This window comes from Squalius cephalus (assembly GCF_949319135.1).
Source record: "Squalius cephalus genome assembly, chromosome: 2".
NCBI lineage: Eukaryota > Metazoa > Chordata > Actinopteri > Cypriniformes > Leuciscidae > Squalius > Squalius cephalus.
The window spans coordinates 53586414-53605846 of NC_137123.1; the positions used below are offsets into that span (position 1 = coordinate 53586414).

The 19433-nt window shown below is 36.5% G+C and overlaps 1 protein-coding gene across 1 annotated transcript; it reads right to left on the bottom strand.

The window, feature by feature from the left end:
• Positions 1-8176: 8176 nt before the first annotated feature.
• Positions 8177-12929, bottom strand: LOC307150985 (uncharacterized protein). The gene is made up of 2 exons (XM_079858695.1): positions 11959-12929; positions 8177-10801 (listed from the first exon to the last, which is right to left on the bottom strand). Exon 2 carries the CDS (start codon positions 10654-10656, stop codon positions 8683-8685), a length of 1974 nt encoding a protein of 657 aa, XP_079714821.1. The 5' UTR covers positions 10657-10801; positions 11959-12929; the 3' UTR covers positions 8177-8682.
• Positions 12930-19433: the final 6504 nt, after the last annotated feature.

The window sequence follows — 19433 nt, forward strand, 5'->3', positions numbered from 1 at the left end:
GGTGGGTTTATATCTTTTGGTTTGCGCAGTGTAATTCATAGAATTACTAAAAAATATTTTGCCACCTAAAAGTTAAGGATTTTTTGTGTCACGTCACATGTGTATTTCCCTCATATTAAATATAAAACGCATGTGTAGACTGATATTTTTCTAATGTCTTGACTCCTTTATTAAGGGAGTATGGATATATTAACAGACGTTTCAATATATTGATATTAAATGCATTTTCTGAGAATTTATATTTCAAGTTTTGACTGCAAATGTCACGTCCATAACGCTGGAATTGCCCAATTTTAACGAATTTATCCTCAACTAGTTTTTTGGTGTAGGTCTACGTATTTTATTATGTTAACTTAAATAATACTAATAGTAATTTAAAGATGTGGTAGCCCTACATCTTACACATCACACTCCACTGTTAAGGTGGCAATTTCAGTATATTTACTCTCTAACATTATTGTGGAAACTAAAATATGGTAGTATCGCGCTACAGCGCACATTCTATCAGCTGCAGTTCTGGCGCCTCATTCCCAATACTGTAAAACTCGACGTACATTCACATCACACATGTTAATGCAGCGGTAGAGTTACACTCACAGGACACTGTGCACTTATTCGCAATAACAAAAGTTCATTATTTGCTCGTGCTTTAAAGCTTCGCCGGGTAAACATTTCATTGGCGTTCTGTTCTGACATGATGCACTTTTTCTGAGCGCGTACTAAAGTACGCGCGCACTGGCAAACAGCGCCAAACTGGATTTTTGTTGGGTCAGACCCATCTGACATAGATGGGGGGCTGATACCGCGAGAGTAACATGGAGCTACATGTAAAAGATATGCAGCAAACAAGCCACTTTGAAATGTTGCTGTTTTCATGAATATAAAAGTTGGGTGACCCTCCCCCTAGACTAAAAAAAGTTGGATGACCCTCCCCTCAACAAAGAATAAAAAGACATGACCCTCCCCTATTTTCCTCCGGTGGTCCTTTCCATAAATACCGAACGGTCCCTTAGTTAGTGTGTAATGTTGCTGTTTGAGCATAAACAACATCTGCAAAGTTACAACGCTCAAAGTTCAAAGCAAAGGGAGATAATTGCTTTTAAAGAATTCACTTTTTAAGGACTACAACAGCTGGTAGGGACTACACAACATTCCTTCCCGGGTTAGTGACATCAGCCACCCTAAAATTTGCATAAACCCCGCCCCCTGAACACGATTCATAGATTATCAAGACAGAATATGCTAATTAATGACTAGAAGATAACTACACATAAGCTACATAAATTCATCAACTAACCATTCAGAAACATCCTGTTGCATTCTACATGTTGTCACTTCTTCTTGAGTCTCTCCATCATTGTCTGAATCCGGTTTGAACATAAATGTTCAGTGCATGTCTGTTTAAGTGCAAGCTGTTGAAGCTCCGCCCTCTGTGCTGGGAGCTGCAGCTCATTTGCATTTAAAAGAACAGACACAAAACGGTGCATTTTTGCTCACCCTCAAAAATTTTAAATTTTAACATGCTATATAAAAATATCTGTGGGGTATTTTGAGCTAAAACTTCACATACACACTCAAAGACTTATTTTACATCTTGTGAAAAGGGCATTATACCACCCCTTTAAACAAGTTGCTGAGATGCGCATGGAAGACCCGTCTACTTCTAGTCACAATACAAAATAATTGTGCTCATAAGGTGTCAAGCCACTAATTCATTTCAGCAATAGAAAAAAGTAAAACGATCACATTCAAATCACATTTATCCAATCTGATTAAAACATACTGAATTTTGCAAGACATTAATGCAATACATAAATGAATGCTGATTATGCAGATAAAAATTACACTCACTCTTAAGTACTGCACACCAAATAAATAAACAAACTGAGCCACAAGCTAGTTATAACTCAAAGTTAAACTGGTCCTTTTAGAAAATTTAATAAGCCAAATTAGGGGTTTTCAAACTGGGGACCAAAAAACTACAAGCAAGTGAGATTCCCCAAAACGTCTTTTACCAGGAGGCTCAATATATACATGTACAGATACATATTTATTTATTTACATTATTTATCTGGCAAAAACACAAGATCTCTTTTAGCCACCAATATAAATAGTAAATATGAATATAATAATAGCCTAATTATTTATATAACTGCATAAAAATAGCAGTCAACGGCATATAGCCTATATTATTTTGTAAAATTATTGTAATAAACATACAAATGATGCATACGGACACAAATAAATCGCTGAATCATTTTATTCAAATAGAGCATTTAAATGAGTAATCTGAGCGAATCGGATCACAAAGATTATTTGGACTTTCCAGAGGAAGTGATAGGCCAGTCTTTTTTTTACAGTCTATCTATGGCCAATGCAGAGATGTGGCATTTTGTCACGTTACACCGCTTCTTCTCTTGGAAAAGTTGCATATTTACTGGAAAGAGACTGTTATCTGAAATTGAAATCGATATTGGCTCTACTTTCAATGATTCCACCACAAAACTGTGTGAGTGGTGCTCTACACTACACTATTGATAATTAACTTTTTTTTTTACAATGTCTTTGACAGTGTGAATGAATACCATAATTCAGTCAAAAATGGGCACTAAATACATGCTGTGTGATCTTTATCTTCCCAGCTTGCACAGTTCAGTGAGCTGTGCAGGATAAGAAATGCAGGGAAAAAAATACAGACTGGTGCCAAACCACAAATATCTCTCCCTTGAGAAAGAGTTTATCCAGTATTGCAAAATGTTTGCTAAAAAATTCTTCTTTAGAACTATTCTTTAAAAAAAATAAAAATAAATACAATGGAAAAATTACAATGTATCAAATGATTCCAGCACAGTCACCAAAAACTAAATTACAGCTTGGCTTTTATGAAGCCTTTGCTGTGCAGGCTTTTTACTGTTTTTACTGGAAACAGACAATCTCAAATAATCTGCACATCTATTGAAATATGGTGTTCTAATTATGAAATGCCAAGTCTCAATGGCACATTGAACAAAAAAGCAATTATACTGTGAAACTCATGCATGGTTATATTTGGAAGTCAGTTTCTGTAGACACTTATTAATATGAGACCATATATGGTATGATATTCCATATAATCATTAATAAGAGACCATATATGGTATGATATTCCCAACTAAAAAAAGAAGTTTCCACCTTATTCAGATAGATGCCATAATAAATTTTACGCGGAAGAAAACAAAGCTGTGAGGGATAGACTCATGTAATTTTCATGGCACCTTTCAAAATTGTTTTATGGGGTTATTTTCTACTGAAAGTCTTTTGGAAATCTGAACAAGTTGTTTAACAACAAGTAACAGCATCATTGTCATTCCTGTCAAAAAATTAAAAATGGCTCTACTATGACTAATGTCTACTGCACAGTAAAAATTTGCAGTTAATTTTACAAACCTTTTTGGGTCCATTGGACAAAGAATTATGAAAGCATATATTCAAAGAAGGCATAAGAACATGCCTATGTAAGAATGCATGACATTTCCATAGCAAGGCTATTTAAAGAGGGCTTGGTTATTGCAAAAATACAGAAATCAGAAAATTGCTAACACTAATGATTAATAATAAATGACATAATCAGTAATAATTCAAAACATCCTCAAGTTTAGGTTAAAATCTTGCTTAATATAGTGTGATATTTTTGCCGTTTTTTTTTTTTTTTTTTTTTGCCTATACCCAATATCTTTTGCAAAAATAATTGTATTACTTTTTTTTTTTTCACTGGGCGATTGAATTCACTAAAATATGCTTTATTTAAAGGCATTTTAAAAAGTGTAGAAAACAAGCATTTATACTGGACGTTAGACAATGTTATAGCAAGCTACTACATTAATATTCCAGTGCTGGTACATTTGATAATGATTTTTTTTTTTTTTTTGCTATTTACAGACTGTAACATTTCCACACATTTGAATTGCTCCCAACAAAGGAGTTTTGTTTAAAATGTTTACCTTCTCACACAGAAAACTGTGGATTGTTTCCGCCAAGGGCTTCAAGATATCTTTCAGGAACAGTTCCTGCTTGATTGACCGTTACGCCTAAATCCTGTAATGTGTTTTTTTAGCTCTCTCTTTCAAACAGACAAGTTTGCCATGACTGCCAGACAGGAAATAATAGGATTAACTACCGATGTGGAAAAATCTTAGTGGGAATCTGTCATAAATTATGTTATCTGATAAAGATTAAGATGTATGGGATTTCCCACTTACATTTTTCTACCCAGACAATAATATATTGATTACACGCTGGATCACATTTATGAGATGCCTAAAGTTAAAGAAAAGTTCCTATAGTTGTAACAGAGACGGGTGTGCCAACTGCCACAAAGAGGCCCCAAAGAGGTTTCAAATAGCAGCAGATGGATGAAGTCAAAAGCTCAGTGTTTATTCCAATAAGTGAGTGCAAATTGTATTTACAGTGAAAATCCAAAAGAGACAAAACAAGCAAAAATAAAATAAACTGTTCAAAGTTATTCACAAACAAACTTTTGGCTGTGCCAATAAATTGACCCAAAACAGAGCAACAAACCAACTCACTCTATGAGCTTCCTAACAACACTGGGAGGCCCTCTTAAAAAGGCTAAGCCCCTCCTACTTGGACTAAACCATTTAGTAATTAAAGGTAATGAAGAAATTTACGAAATATAAAAGAGAAAAAAAATAAAATAAATAGAATTAACAGCAACAAAGAGATAAACTGTTAGAATAATACAAAAATACATAAACATTGGAAACAAACTCAATTAATTATTAATGTTTAACAATGTTTAACGAAGAATCAAACAGAACACCAATCTCCCCCTCTCACATGAGAACAATTAACTGTGCCTTCTATTGGCGGGAAAGAGATATTTAAAAATGGTGGCAGTACTGTGCCGTTTTGTCTGTTTGGTATGGGAAAATGTTCCAGTATGCAAGTATGACAATTTACATTATGCAAGTGGTTACCTGAAAACAATAAACATTTAACATGGTTACCGGTCTTTAACACAATACATAAATCAACATAGTGAAATTAATGACTCAGTAAAGGTTACACTAAAGAAAAAGAACATGGTGAGGACAGGAACAACACTTAATACACAATCAGTGACACACACTGTGTTAACTGGTGTTAAAATTTGCGCAAAACAGATAATGTGTTATGATGTTAGTATGAAAAGTGTATGTGTGCATTATGTTCTCAGTCCAGTGTCATAATAAGAGCCCTTTTACAAAATAAGAGTCTCTAGTCACAGAGCCTCACTGTGACATTAGTCATGTGAGTAATAAAGTGAGACCATTCAGTTACTTTCAATCGTGTTATGTCTTATAGAAGGCAGAAGTAAATGGCCAAGACAATCACTTCAGATAGTGACGAATCTGCACATTAAAACGTGAGTAGGCCTATGTCCAGTTATTTCTACCAAAGCCAACTCTTAAAAATGTATTTCATATGTTTAAATTAGCATAATCCATTTGATTCAGTATTTACAATAAGATGTCTGTCCTGAGTGAAGCCATGAAACACTTTTTTTTTTAGATTAATGAATAGAACATTACAGTTGGGTAATTGCTTTAGGTGTGGAACATGGGCATAGCCACGGGTGTGCCAGGGTGTGCCTAAAAATGGATGCAGAATTATTTTTCATAGTCTCAATAAAAAATGTTTTACTAAACTTGGGCTATTGTTGTTTACTTAGAATATATATATTTTTTTTTTTAAATCAACCCTTTCACGCGTAAGTTAAAAATAATTACACATATGATGTTTGACAATTTAAAAGGTAATTATGAAAGTCAAGAAAGTCGCGGTTTGTCATAAAACAGAAGAGTAACATTTAGTTTTATGTGAAAATCGCTCAATGAACTACATCTCTTGTCTCGCACTATGTACGTCACCGTTGCTCGTATGTGTGCAGTCTGGTACAAAACACTCAGGCATGACGGCGTAACGTTACGATTATAACGTAAGACTATAGAAAAAATTCGACATTCGGACTGCCAACCACTCCAATAGTATCTGTCTGCACCCTGCAAGACTTCAAGTTACGCCCCTTCAAGTTACGCCCAATTCAAGTTACGCCCACTTCAAGTTACGCCCCTTCAAGTTACGCCCACTTTAAAGTGACCGCGAGAGCGATTAGAGAACGCTCTCGCGATCGCTCATAAATCGCTCTCGCACGAGTTTAACATAAACTGAACATACTCGAGTTAATTTAATGGACTCTTAGCTGTTTAAGAACAGAATCCTCTGAGATTACATTTTCAAAATGCTTGTTTTGTCTGTACAGTAGCCTAAAGCAAGTTGCAATCTGCATTAGTGGCAAGGTATTGATAATGTATTGCTAGAAACCATTTTGCAATGTATTGTTTTTTCCATTATTTGTCCCACCTCAACTACTTTGGAGCAAGCATTAATATAGATATCCTTTTGGAATTTGAGTTTGTAAAACATTTTTTTTTTTTTTTAATAAATATTTTTAAACATCTTTTCATGTCATATTGTATGTTTGATGTGCTGACAATTAATTTTTGACAACACTAATGAACAGCTAAATGCACTGCTGTCAAACACATCTTATGATACTGAAAATAAGCCAAAAATTATCTTTTATAGTTGTATATAGAATCAATTGTCACTTAAAATACTAGCTACTAAGATCCATATTACTATCACACAAGCCAATGGCCTATGGACTATGCATAAATGAACGGATGCATAGTCAGATTAATGAAAGAAATACAACTATTCACGAACAGAATATTTGTGGGGGGGTTGGGGGGGGAGATAACCCCCCCAATATTTAAATCTATGCATTACAACCCCCCTAATATTTATACCATGATCACATGAAAAGGAGGCATACCCAAACTTCAACCCCCCCAATGTTCAAACCAAATCTACGCCCACATACGCAATGACAATTATGCCTACTGTAAATATAGAGTTACATCTACGATTAGAGTTGTTTGCATAAAATGCACCGTGAACATTCACATTGTTTGCCCTGTGATAGGCTACAATTTATCTCCATAAATACTATTTTCTCAATTCTGCGCATATATTTTTACTTACTTAGCCTACATCAATTGCTCAATGCTCGATCAATATTATCATCACATATTTTACATTTGCATTTTTTACTGTAACGTTACCACAAACAATTTAATATAGATAAGTTTGTGTATATTTTACACGTAGTACAATATTGTATGTGTTGCTTATAAACACCAGACAGACAATGATTTATGAAACAGATGGTTTTTACTCATCTCACTTGCACAAAATAAATGCAGTAATAGAAAGCATATAAACGCACAGGTGAAATACACTGAAAATTATATGCATTTAAACATTTGGTGAGGTTGAAGTCATCCCTCCGGATCTTCTGTATCCACTCTCAGCCCGTACCACAGCGTCAACGGGGAATGCATGAAAGCTGACTGGGTCATTCCACGAAATCGGTGCCTTTTCAACTTTAAAAATTTAAAAAATATAATTGTTTCAAACTGATTTTTTTCAATACCCATTAATTCAAGACATCTTAACATGACAGGAAATTGTGTTGGGCCATCTCAGGCTATGCCATTTATTATTTTATGACTGTTTATTTATTTCATGTTTTGATATTTTCCTCAGTCCTGTTACTGACTAAAGTGATACTATATATAATACTTCCAATTACAAATATGCAACAGTTTGCACATATATAAGTAGTATTTTGGTCCCTCTTTTCATTCAGATTATGTTGTATTTAAAAAAATTCTGTTTTATATCATAATTGCCATTCAGATTATTAAAAATTCCCTATTTCGTGGATGATATCACATTACAATTAAGAAATATGTATACTTTGACAAGACATTTATTTTAAAAAGTGTCTTGTCCAAAATGCAGTATAGTACATGTTACTATGGTGAGATCTGTTTGACTGTCAAATGTAATTTTTCTTTTAAAATATCAAATTAATGACAGTAACAGGACTGAGCTTTCAATAACCGAGAGGGCCTTTAGTCATCTATTGTTTGTCATTGCAGTTAATTGCATGCATTATGGACAAGAGTTATGAACTTATTTGCGTACAAGTTATCTATGGAACATTAGACCATGACAATCTGCTTCCATATGGGAGGTAATCTAGAATTATATAGAAAAATACAATGATAGAAGAAAACATATCTTTATTAAAACATATCAACTTTGGACGTATGAAAAACCACTTGAAATACTACAAAAAAATTCATCCACAGGACATAACAAGGGTAAGTACTTTTAAAAACTGATTGTTTCTTGTATGACATTTTTTGTAGTATATAAATCCTGAGAACAGCCATACAAACATTACATTACATGTTGAAGTTAAAAATCTCAACAAAGGAAAGGAATTTCATCAAAGGAAATTAGATGTAAAAACTTTAAACTTAATCATGCACTTAGTAGTATTTACCATGTGAAAACTCACAATTGTATATTTTATGACGATTAAAGAAACAGCTGCCATTCAAAAAAGAGCAAACAGTACTGTACCACAGAAAAACAACTTGGAATAGAAAATAGAAGTGGTGACAGAAGTAAGAACATTTGGCGGAAGGTAAATAATTTGATGTAAGGCAATTTCATTCAACAGAGAAACCTCTCTGATCTAAGATAATGACAGAGCTACTTCTCAGTTTACTTTGTAAGCTGTAACCATACATCTCTCTGTATCTCCACATGGCGGGCAGTGACTGGCAAAGGAGCAGGGATGAGACGAAGTACATCATCAAATAGATACCAAAGTACGTCATCTCGAATAGGCCAAGAGAATCTGTTCGGACCTCTGCTGTGCATGCATTTCACCTGGACGTAAGAATCATCTGTTGCCATCACAGTCCCGGGATAAAGGTCATCTCCATATTTAACCACACACCACTTTCCAATGACCTCGGGATTGGTCCAGTCAACTGTGTTGTCTTGTATTGGAGTTTGGTTGTCATGCAGGAAACTGAAGGCCTGAGATCCAGGGCACTGGCACTGTAGCCTCTTCATAGCTACGCATGTACAACTTACGTCACGGCAGATAAGGACACCTCTTTCTAAGGTCACAACTTGATGAAGGCGCATAGTTGAGGGAACTGTTGGGATGTTCTGAGGCATAGCCTGCACTGCCTGTTCTATATCGTCCTCATCCACATAGAACAGCTTGATGGTGGTGTGTGCTCTGATCAGCGCTGAGTACAGAGACCTAGCATCAGTGATGTCATGGCCTTTGCTGACAAGGCCATCAGCTTGTCGCTTCAGTGCACCTCCTACTCCATCAGGAGCCCCCTTCCCATGACTGGCCTCGAAATAGTTCCATGTGCCTTGTGTGAAGCCCCATTTGTGTAATTCTGTGCAGAATAGGAAAAAGTTGCCACGTTGCCGGTACTGTGAGCAGGGTCCATCACTCAGAAAATGTAGCACCTTCACATTAGGATGCTCCTGCTTGACGTACGTCAGCACTGGCCTAAGATGCTCCCATATTGCAGCCGGGCCTTTTTGCCTTGAGGAAGTCACTGTACAGAAACAGGTGGGTGTGGCATTTGGGGCTGTGTATAGCACACCTGTATGCAAAATGGCCTGTTGGTGTGACCCCCCAAATTGCGCGGCCTGGATTTCAGAGGACCACTTACACGCATAGTTCTCTGAAAAATCGATATGAATAATACATTCATTATCGGAGAGCCCTGCCTTCAGGGCTCTGACGAAGGCAAATTGCTTGTTGATGTTGAAGTTATGCCGTTTGAACTTTACAAGCTGGTCATTAAATTTTTCAACAAGGTCACCCAGTGTGCTCTCCATTACTTTTTTTACTGTGATTTTGAATGCTACACTTTCATCTCCTTCAGACCTCTGTCGCTCCTCCATTCCCCACTGAACGTAGGAGACCATGGTTTCTGGTGTGTAAGGGGCCTTCATTGGAAAGTTGGTGAGTTTGCATGTCTCACACTCACCATACATGCACTCTTTTCTTTGTGAGTCACACACGATTTCTTTCACTAGCTCTTCAAGGTTGCAGTGTGAGACAAGCTTGTGTTGGTGGAGTTTAATCACAATGAAGGTAAGATTCTCGTGTGTCTTACACAGACACGTCTCCCTATCTGCCAGACTTGGACTGACCACCCAAAAAGGTCGCAGGTGACAAAACAAAGAATACGAAATCATTCTCTCGGGGTATTCGGCCAAGAATTTCCTATGAGCATTACGCATCGTGTCAAGGAGGAATCGTTTTTGCTTTTTCAATTTACTTTTTGTTTTAGTCTGCTTTTTCCCAGTTGTCAATCGGCTCACATCATCACGTTCGAAATATTGTCTCACGCAGGTCTTAATTGTCTCTCCAATTCGTGCGTTTCCTTTGCGTTGAAATGCCAGGAGTTCTTTGTTAGACATTCTCCACCTTTTTTTGGAGAAACCCAATGCTGCCTCTGCATACTTCCTCAGCCTGTACTTCCTGATAATTTTACCCCCGGCACATATTTTGGCAATCATCTGCCTTTCCTTTTCACCAGTGGCATTTTGGTAGCGTGCTCTGAGGTCGTTGGTAAGGGCCGCATGGAAAAGGAGACGTTTCCTTACCACTGTAGGTGAACTTCGCAGCTCGTGGCTAATCTTTGACCTTGGGGACATTTGTCGTTTCTTCAGCCGTTGGCATCTTTTCTTAAATTTCTCCTTCTGTTTGCGTTCCTTTTTCAGCTCTTTTTCCAGCCGTAACAGCAGGGAAGTTATCTTTTTTTTGTTTTGTTTTGACCGTTTCCTTCCGTCTCGACATTGTCTGAAATGTAAACATTACACAAAATTACTCCAATATTGCTTGTCAGTCTCTTTAGGAATAAATCAGTTAGATTCCACTAGTATACATGTTTGTGTGCTGTACTTGTTCCATGTCTATTCTTGAATGCACTTCCCTACACCTCATTCCACTGCCTATATTTGCTTGTATGGTGCAACTCAATATCACCTTCTGCTTTTAATGTAAATATTGTGCAGATTGTACATATCTTTTTGCTATTCTAACCTTGAAGGGCCTGGTTCTTGGCAATCTACTTGGTGATCAGACTCGGGACTCTTTGGAGGTGTGGACAGGCTGTTGACTGCAGCTGCAGTAGCCTTTTTTGCTGCACTGGTCTTTGCCTGGTCTGCTCTCCATCTCCTTCGCCTCAACACCTTTTCTACCTCATTGCATTCTTCTATGCTTTTTTTCTTTCCTTGTTCTCTGTCTCTATTATACTTCTTTTTTTCCCATAGAAGATACCGTTCCCTCCTCTCTGGATCCTGGTCTCTACGAGCGCGATAGCGCCGTTGCTTCTCAGCTGCAGTTAATGGCATGTTACTAACAACTGTAAAAGTGTAAAAAAATTAAGTGATGTTAATTCTATGCAAATAAGACAAAGTACAACGTAAGGTGCATAAGTTTACAAATAAAAAAACAACGCAGAAACAAACAATGGTAACTAAGCCTGTGCTTGATGCTCATATGCGGCTGACTCATATGTCGCTGGTTTGAGCTCAAAAACACACAAAATAATCTTTATAAATGTCTATGTCCCTGAGTTGTTGTCCTAATCCTTAAATTGCATTTGGATGTTTTCCCCTGCAAATAACAAATACACCATCTATGACCTAGTTATGCAGCTGGGCTAGAATCTATGCCCCCTATTGCTCTGGTATGGTAACAGGACTGATGGTAACAGGACTGATGATTTGATGCTAATATGCTAATTTCTAGCTAACAGGTCAATGTCAGAAAGGCACATGGTATGTAATCTGAAAGGTTATTACTTCTAGATTTGGGTAATATCAGGATTAATAAATAATTGTTTATATGTACACTTTAAAAAATGGTAACAGGACTGATTTTGTATGCTGACCCCTCTCTAACAACCCTGCTAAAACATGAAAAATAGAATATTTAAGAAGAGAGAAACTTACCCTTGCTTACACTGTGGAATCCACTTGCTCTAAATGATGTCACCTCCTTGAAATGATGTCACTTCTGGTTTGTACCATTATTTTATAGGGGTTTTTTTCTCTTAGTAACAGGACTGATATGAAATTAGGGGACAATGATAAAATTACTTATATTTCTAAGGAAATATATCTATTTATGTCAAAACCATTGCTTAACAATGAGATTACACTTGAGACAATATAAAATTGTGAAAATTGTTTAATTTTACCAACATTTTATAAATGAGAAGTCCTGTTGAAAAAGAACAACCATGGCGAGGGACAGGCCAAAATCCTTACCCATAGCATATAATATGTGATTTTAATTATTTAAAATTATATTTTATTGGCTTTTACCTGGTCTTATATTGATGCACATAATCTATAGTAACATTAAGTTTTTTAAATTACATATTTATTTGTTGTTAAAGCAACTTTAAAACTAATTATTTGTTAGGGACGCAAAAGGCACCGATTTCGTGGAATGACCCGACTACTCTGTTGTAACGTGACGAAACGGTACAACGGCACACAACGATGAAGTGCTGAGGCTGTCACCCTCTGAAAGGCAAGTCACCACTCTTGAATCCTAAATCACTCATTGTGAAAAAATATCTCTGTGGTAATTTACCACAGATGGAACTCGGTCGCTGTTGTCTCTATCTCTCGCTGTCAGATCATGTACTGGCCCACACACTCAAGTTCGAACGTCAACGGTCGCCGTGCACAGAGCGAATTCCGAGAGCATTATTATACCGCCAGAATGTAAAATATTGCCTAACAACGCTAAACGAGGACGGTTTTAATAGATTATCAACCCCAGAAACAATACCAAAATGTGTTACTACTGTATGAAAGTGACTTATACACTTCAATTTAATCGGTTATCTCTGGAAAATTATCTTACTGTTGTCTCTAAACAAGCTGCCATCTTGCCAACAAAATCTCGTTCTGACATCTCGTGTGGTTCGGTGTGATTTGGACAACTTCAAGTTACGCCCCCTTCAAGTTACGCCTCTCTCTTGCAGACCACAGACAGACCCAACTCAACCAATCAGCAAACAGCAGCTGACTGTGACCCCAGCAGCTCACTATGGAATGCCAAAGCTGACTTTATTATAAATAAATAAATACATAAATAAATATACGAAGAAATGTAAAAAAGCAAAAATACATAAATAAATACATAAATAAATATACAAAGAAATGTAAAAAAGTACAAATAAATGAGTATTTATACTTTTATTTCCTTATTTATGTATAATCATATTTTTTCACACATTTATTTTTTTATTTATACATTTATTTATTTCCACATTTATTTATGTATATATGATTTTATGTCTACATTTCTTTATTTCCACATTTATTTATTTCTACATTTCTTTGTCCGTATGCTAATGAGGGGGGCGTGTTTTACCCATAGACTGTAAAAAAATAACAAAGTTATTATTAAGTTAACGAAGCTGGAGTCAGCTTTGGCATTCCATAGCTCCCCAGAGATGTTTGCCGCGCATATAAATAAACAACAGAGATTTTTTTAATACACAATCACATTGCTAGCTAGCAATATGAGCTCCCTGCTTAATTTTTTTAGCAAAAAACCTCGGCCTGTTACAAGCTGTTCTGTGGAGCGCTTGTTTTCAGCAGTGAACCAAATCAAATCCAGCAACAGAGCAACCATGCTGCACAGAAAGACTAAATAGCCTCTCGTTGCTGACATTTGAACGAGAACTCGCAGAGACACTGGACCTGGATGATATAATTGAGGCTTTCAAGGCCAGGCCACGCCGTCTCGCCCTTTAAACAGCTGACAGGCACTATGTTATGACTATGTTATTGGCGATCCTGAGTGTTGTGTATAGTTGTATTTTATATAGTTTTATGGTTATATGGGGCATGGTTATATGGTTATGGTTAATCATTTTGCACAGTAATCTGACAATAAATGTGGCACTCCCAGATTTTCAGATGCACACCTAGAGTCTCTAATCTGGCTACACTACTGGTGTGGAAGCTTTTTTGTAAGTGGCGAAATGCAGGAAGTGTGCTTCAGATGTTTACCTATTTCACAGAAGCATTCTCAAATTCGCTGTGTATTACAATAGTCCCACATTTGAACACATTTTACCAGAGTTTTTCCAAATGTAGTTGTGGAATCCTGGGTTATTTGTTTGGGTGATGCCTCTGTATGCAGTCATTTTTAAAATGGAGAAGTGTTACTTAGGCCTACTCTTATTTGACTTTATTTTCCCTTGATTACACAAAGATATGAAGTTCTGAAGAAATGGCTTATAATTTTTAAAAAGACGCATCATTTGTAAACTACATTATTCAGGATATGTCAGTGCCTGTGTTTGTGTTTGTTATGACATGGTGTCTGTAAACATTTGGTTCATAGGCATTTAGCCACTTAAACCACTTAAACAATGAACTTTTCCCAGAACTAGCTTTTCTGAGACATTTTTGAATTTACTTTTCTAGACCCAAGATGATTCCAGTGAAAGTTGATCAGTTTCCTTCAAGTTGACATTATGAATATGTTCCACTGACAACCAGAAAGTGTCAAATACTTTTTTTGTCTTCATTTTGAACTGTATAGCTCAGTATATCTTATTTAAAACCTCACAAACTTCTTTTTTGTGAAATATTTTTGCTTAAAGAATGCTTGTTGCTATATTTTGTTGAATGAATGTGTGAGTTGTGTCACTTCCCTTCCTCTCACAACTCCTCTCCCATGGCCTCATGGGATAGTAGAGTGTCCGTCAGATGCACATTTCAGAATTTTGTTATAATAGATCATCCGGGTACTGTTTTATAAATACTGTGAATTCAGACATAATAGTACTATATAGTAGGGAAGTATATCTGGACGCAGAGCAAGTCTATCTCTCACATCCTCATTTTTATCCTTCAAAAGTTTTATCCCTCTTAAAAACGTGACATCTATGGTTCCACAAAAAGCTTTAACATCCAGAGCATCTTTTCATTACACACAAAAAAAAAAAAGAAAAAAAAAGTTCTTTATAGTTAAAAAAGGTAAATAAAATATTATTTACACTTAGGAAAAAAATGGTGCATTGAAAGATTCTTTGGGGAACCAAAAATTGTTTTTCTAAATAGCATTGCAGTGAAAACCTAGCCTGGCAACTCACCATAGACACGGCTCAATCCGAGGGGCGGGATAAACGGCTGTCTTTCAAATTCCCTCTGCACGCAATAGGACAGCGCTTCAACCAACCAGGGGTGCGTTTCCCGAAAGCATCGTTGGCCAACTATGGTCACAAGTTCATCGCAATGTCCATTGAACTCTATTGGTAACGACGTAACTTGCGACCATAGTTGGCCAACGATGCTTTCGGGAAACCCACCCCAGAGCGTTTTCCCAAAAGCGGAGGTAGCTGATAGATTCAACTTTTGCCATATCTGGCCGGCAAAACTACGAACACATCTTCCTTTTTTTAAGAATGACTTAAGTGCCGTTCTATGCTCTTTTCTCAAAGAACCTAACTCCAAGTCCTCCAGAGTCGCGGACAAAGCCGATTCGAAAGACTGTTCTCCAGCAGCTCCGCCATTCTTTGTTTTCAAGTAGCAGTAACCGTCGCAACTCTGTCGTCATTATGTTAAGTCCGCCCCGCCTACTCTATACACGATGTGATTGGCCTGACCCAATTTAGGTTTTTGCAGCTCGAAAGTCAATGGAGAGTTGCTAGACTGCCCCAGAGCCATAGAGAGAAAGAGTTGCGACACTCCCATAGACCTCCGTTGTAAAAAATGGCGGAGCTTTTAACCGCCTACTTCCGCGATTTGAAGATCGGAATAGTTCCAAACACTGTCATTTGGGCGTTGGACACCATTCACTTACATTGCTGCGCGTCGAGTTGTTCCAGAGTTAAGTTGCTGAAATATCGACCTCTTTTGAATTGTCAACTGTCATATTGTATCAGAGGCCCTTTGCGATGCTTATACTGGTCTTCATTTGTATGCACAGCGTAATTATTTATATTTTATGTTGGTTGTTTCAACCAATTTTCAAGCACTGCCTGCTAGCTAGTGCGACTTCGTCAGCTGTGACAGTAGCCTAAGAGTTCGGTAATGAATCGCTACCACCTTTATAGCAACTTTTATTTAATTAATTTTTTTGGGATATACTAACTTTTCATTATGTTTTATTGTCTTGAGTGAAGCGGCTTGTGAGAACAATGCTGGACCTCTATGATTGTTATGGGATCACCAGTCCTGTCTGTTTCATGGATCACCTGCCCCTGGTTTTTGTTTTTCTTGTTCTCACACACTCACACGAGCACACATTTTTGTTGTCTGTCATTGTTTAATAAAAAATATTTAAGTGAACTCTGAACGGACCGCCACGGCAGACCTCTTTGCCTGATCACGAAGGTAGGCTAATGGCTGAATCAAAATTTATAAGCAAAATCACAGGAATCAATAGCCTAATACAGCCCAGTTGTGCTAAAATAAATATCACGAGACGTCCATCATCAGATGAATGATATGGAAAAGTTAAGTTAGAGCCGCTAAAGCCAGTGCTACTACCCATGCGAACATGAACAATATAGGCTAAGCTTTTCCCTCCAAAAATATAGCCTAAAACTTATCTCCAAATGCAAAACTGACATTAACAAAATGCAATAATGCAATAACAGCTGAAAAAGTACTTCGGTGTGTGTTTTATTTATATTTACCGTTCAATAATGCAATCGCTGCTGTCTGTCCCATAGAAGAACATGACAGCCAGCGTATGTTTTGGAACTATTGGGGCTTACATGAACCACGTGACAGCCATAGCGGCGACATCAAAGAGTGTCGCACTCGCAACTCTTTCTCTCTATGGCTCTGGACTGCCCTGGCTGCAAAATACATTTTGTGCGTCTAGATGCGTCTAGATTTCTAGGCTAGTGAAAACCCCCTTTTGGAACCTTTACTTTTAAGAGCGTTGTAAAGTTCAAAATTGTATCTACTCTGACAAAGAGCAGATATCTTTACCCATGATGGAATACTCATGTTCAGTCAGACTTATCAATAGAACAATATTTAGCTTGTTATTCCAGCTGGAAGAAAGCTGGAAGTTTACCAAACAAAGACTATTCCAGTAAACGCTTATCCCAGTGTTTATTTTATAAAGTAGCCTACAAGAAATGCTTGTGGCCTTGTTTTATTCCAGTTTACTAAAAGAAAAATCTAAAAAGCTCATTAAAGCAAGCAAATTTATTGTTATGTATACATTCTAGCTGTATGCCAATATTTCCTCTTTAAAAAAAAGAAAGAAAAAAAAAGAAAAAAAGAACTTCCATCCATTCATTCGTTCAGTTCTCAAGCTTGCCTATCATACATTTATATCACTAAAACAAACTGTTGAGTTTATAGAGTTTGGGATAGAGATGGTAAACACAAGTATTTGACTCACCGTGGTGAAAGCTGCCTAAATTGATATTTTATCTTTGATTTAATGTTATTGAGATGTTAAATAATCTAGGAAACAAGGCCAGTTCTATTTAGGCTCGTGCAGCCACCGACGAGGGTAAAGCAGTTTACTTAAAGTCGGCACGAAACTGAAGTTGAAATAGTCTTTTCTTCCCTATTATGACATATATGAGTGAAAGGGCTTCTCGAACAAGAAAAATATTGGGCGGGACTTGGTTTTGTCCACCGAGAATCAATTTGATAGATGTTGTTTGTGATCTCATGTGAGTGACGGGTTCTTTGTTTTACCCTTGCGCCAGTAAACACCTCATCGGAGAAGAGATGTCGCTGCAAGTGGAAGTGGAAGTTATTTTGATTAAAGATAACAAGGGCACATGAATTGGATAACAAATAGTGATGTGCATGGACAAATCATTTATAATGAATAGCCTACTGTGATTATTAAAAAAATAAATAAGATTTTAAAATCCAATTTTGATTTCATGAAGACTTTAATTCTCTACTGATGTCTCATCCTCGCCTAAGCTTCCCAGCGATTTAATGTAATCTCTTGTTTACACATTGCTCAACGGATGGCATTAATGTCCAAATTTCACAAGACTAGATGAAATTGACCTGCATTGTTACAGAGTAGATAGTAGATCCTATTGTGAATCATAACCTATTTGAGCATCATGGTAGTCCGATTTACCATATCTAACATAGGCTACATTTTAATAAGATTCAGCCTTCCTGCACTTACATTCAACTTGAAGTGAATGGCAAGACAGAAGATCCCAGCAGATTAAAAAGAAAATGATGCTGACATGTTTGTTACCATCAGAATTCAGAATGTCCCTCAATTGAACTTAAATTATAAATGTATAATATATGTAAATTCTTCCATATATTCGTTTCTTACTGATTAAATGTGATGCAATGTTTGAATCCACAGTAATAGTTTGTGAAACTTTAGTACAACAGCGCACCCGTGTGCTCAAATGATAGAAGTGCACAAGAGATTACACTGCACGTGGGCATGCGTTGAAATACCAGCTGTGAATGTGCGTCACAAACAGTTCTGAGCTCTGCCAGCATATCTGGGCTTTAATGTTATGGATTATTGTGTTTCTATGCTTCACTGACATATCTGTATACGCTAGAGTAGGCTACAAATTATTATTTAGATGATTTAGATGTGAATTAATTAGGCCTATTTCACAGGCTAACAGTCGATCCTTTTACTATTTTAAGTGTAGTCTAAATTGTTGGATTTCTTTACCTGTACTTTTTTTTTTTTTTTTTTTTTTTTTTACAGTGCTACCTCCTTATTTTCCTGTTTTATTGTTTTTGTCTTTGCCATCTAAAAACATTTTTATGACTGTAGCCTACTGTACTGTATTATGTTTTTTTAATTTTAATTTTTTTTTTTTTATGTAGCCTACAATTGTAGTACTATGGTATTCTTGGAAGTACATTTGAATGTCAGTAGTAGGTATTACCATGGGATACTATAAACATACCACGGGACTAAATTTAGCAACAAAAGGATATCTTGAGAATTGTCTTGAAATGCACAACCATATTACAGCATGCAGCCGTAATTTCTGGCAGTGTTGTTTCTGTAAAGTTGATGAAAATTATCATTATTATTATTAGGCCTATATTATTATTATTTTTTAATTTCTCAATGAGATACCTTGAAAAAAAAACTTTATCTCTTTGTGTAGTTCATTTAAATAGTTTAACAAATGGTATTTTTTCAAGCACAAATGGGTGGTAATTTATTAGATCATAAAAACTTCATATGCATTTAATAAAATGAAACTTGTTTATAGTTTAAATGACGCACAGCATGGCACATTGCAGCTTTGTGAAATGTCACTTCAGTTATGCTTATATAGGTTATACTAGATCAATTATTCATTTGACCTTATTGCTATTATTGCCATGACGAATTATTAAGTATGATGAATATGAAGTGCATGATGTTTGAGAGGGCGGGGCATGGCTTTAAAAGGGAGGGGAGAAGGGGG

Excerpts from the sequence above, each read along its gene's own strand:
- LOC307150985 (XM_079858695.1), bottom strand. The coding sequence starts at position 10,656 with ATGTCCCCAAGGTCAAAGATTAGCCACGAGCTGCGAAGTTCACCTACA.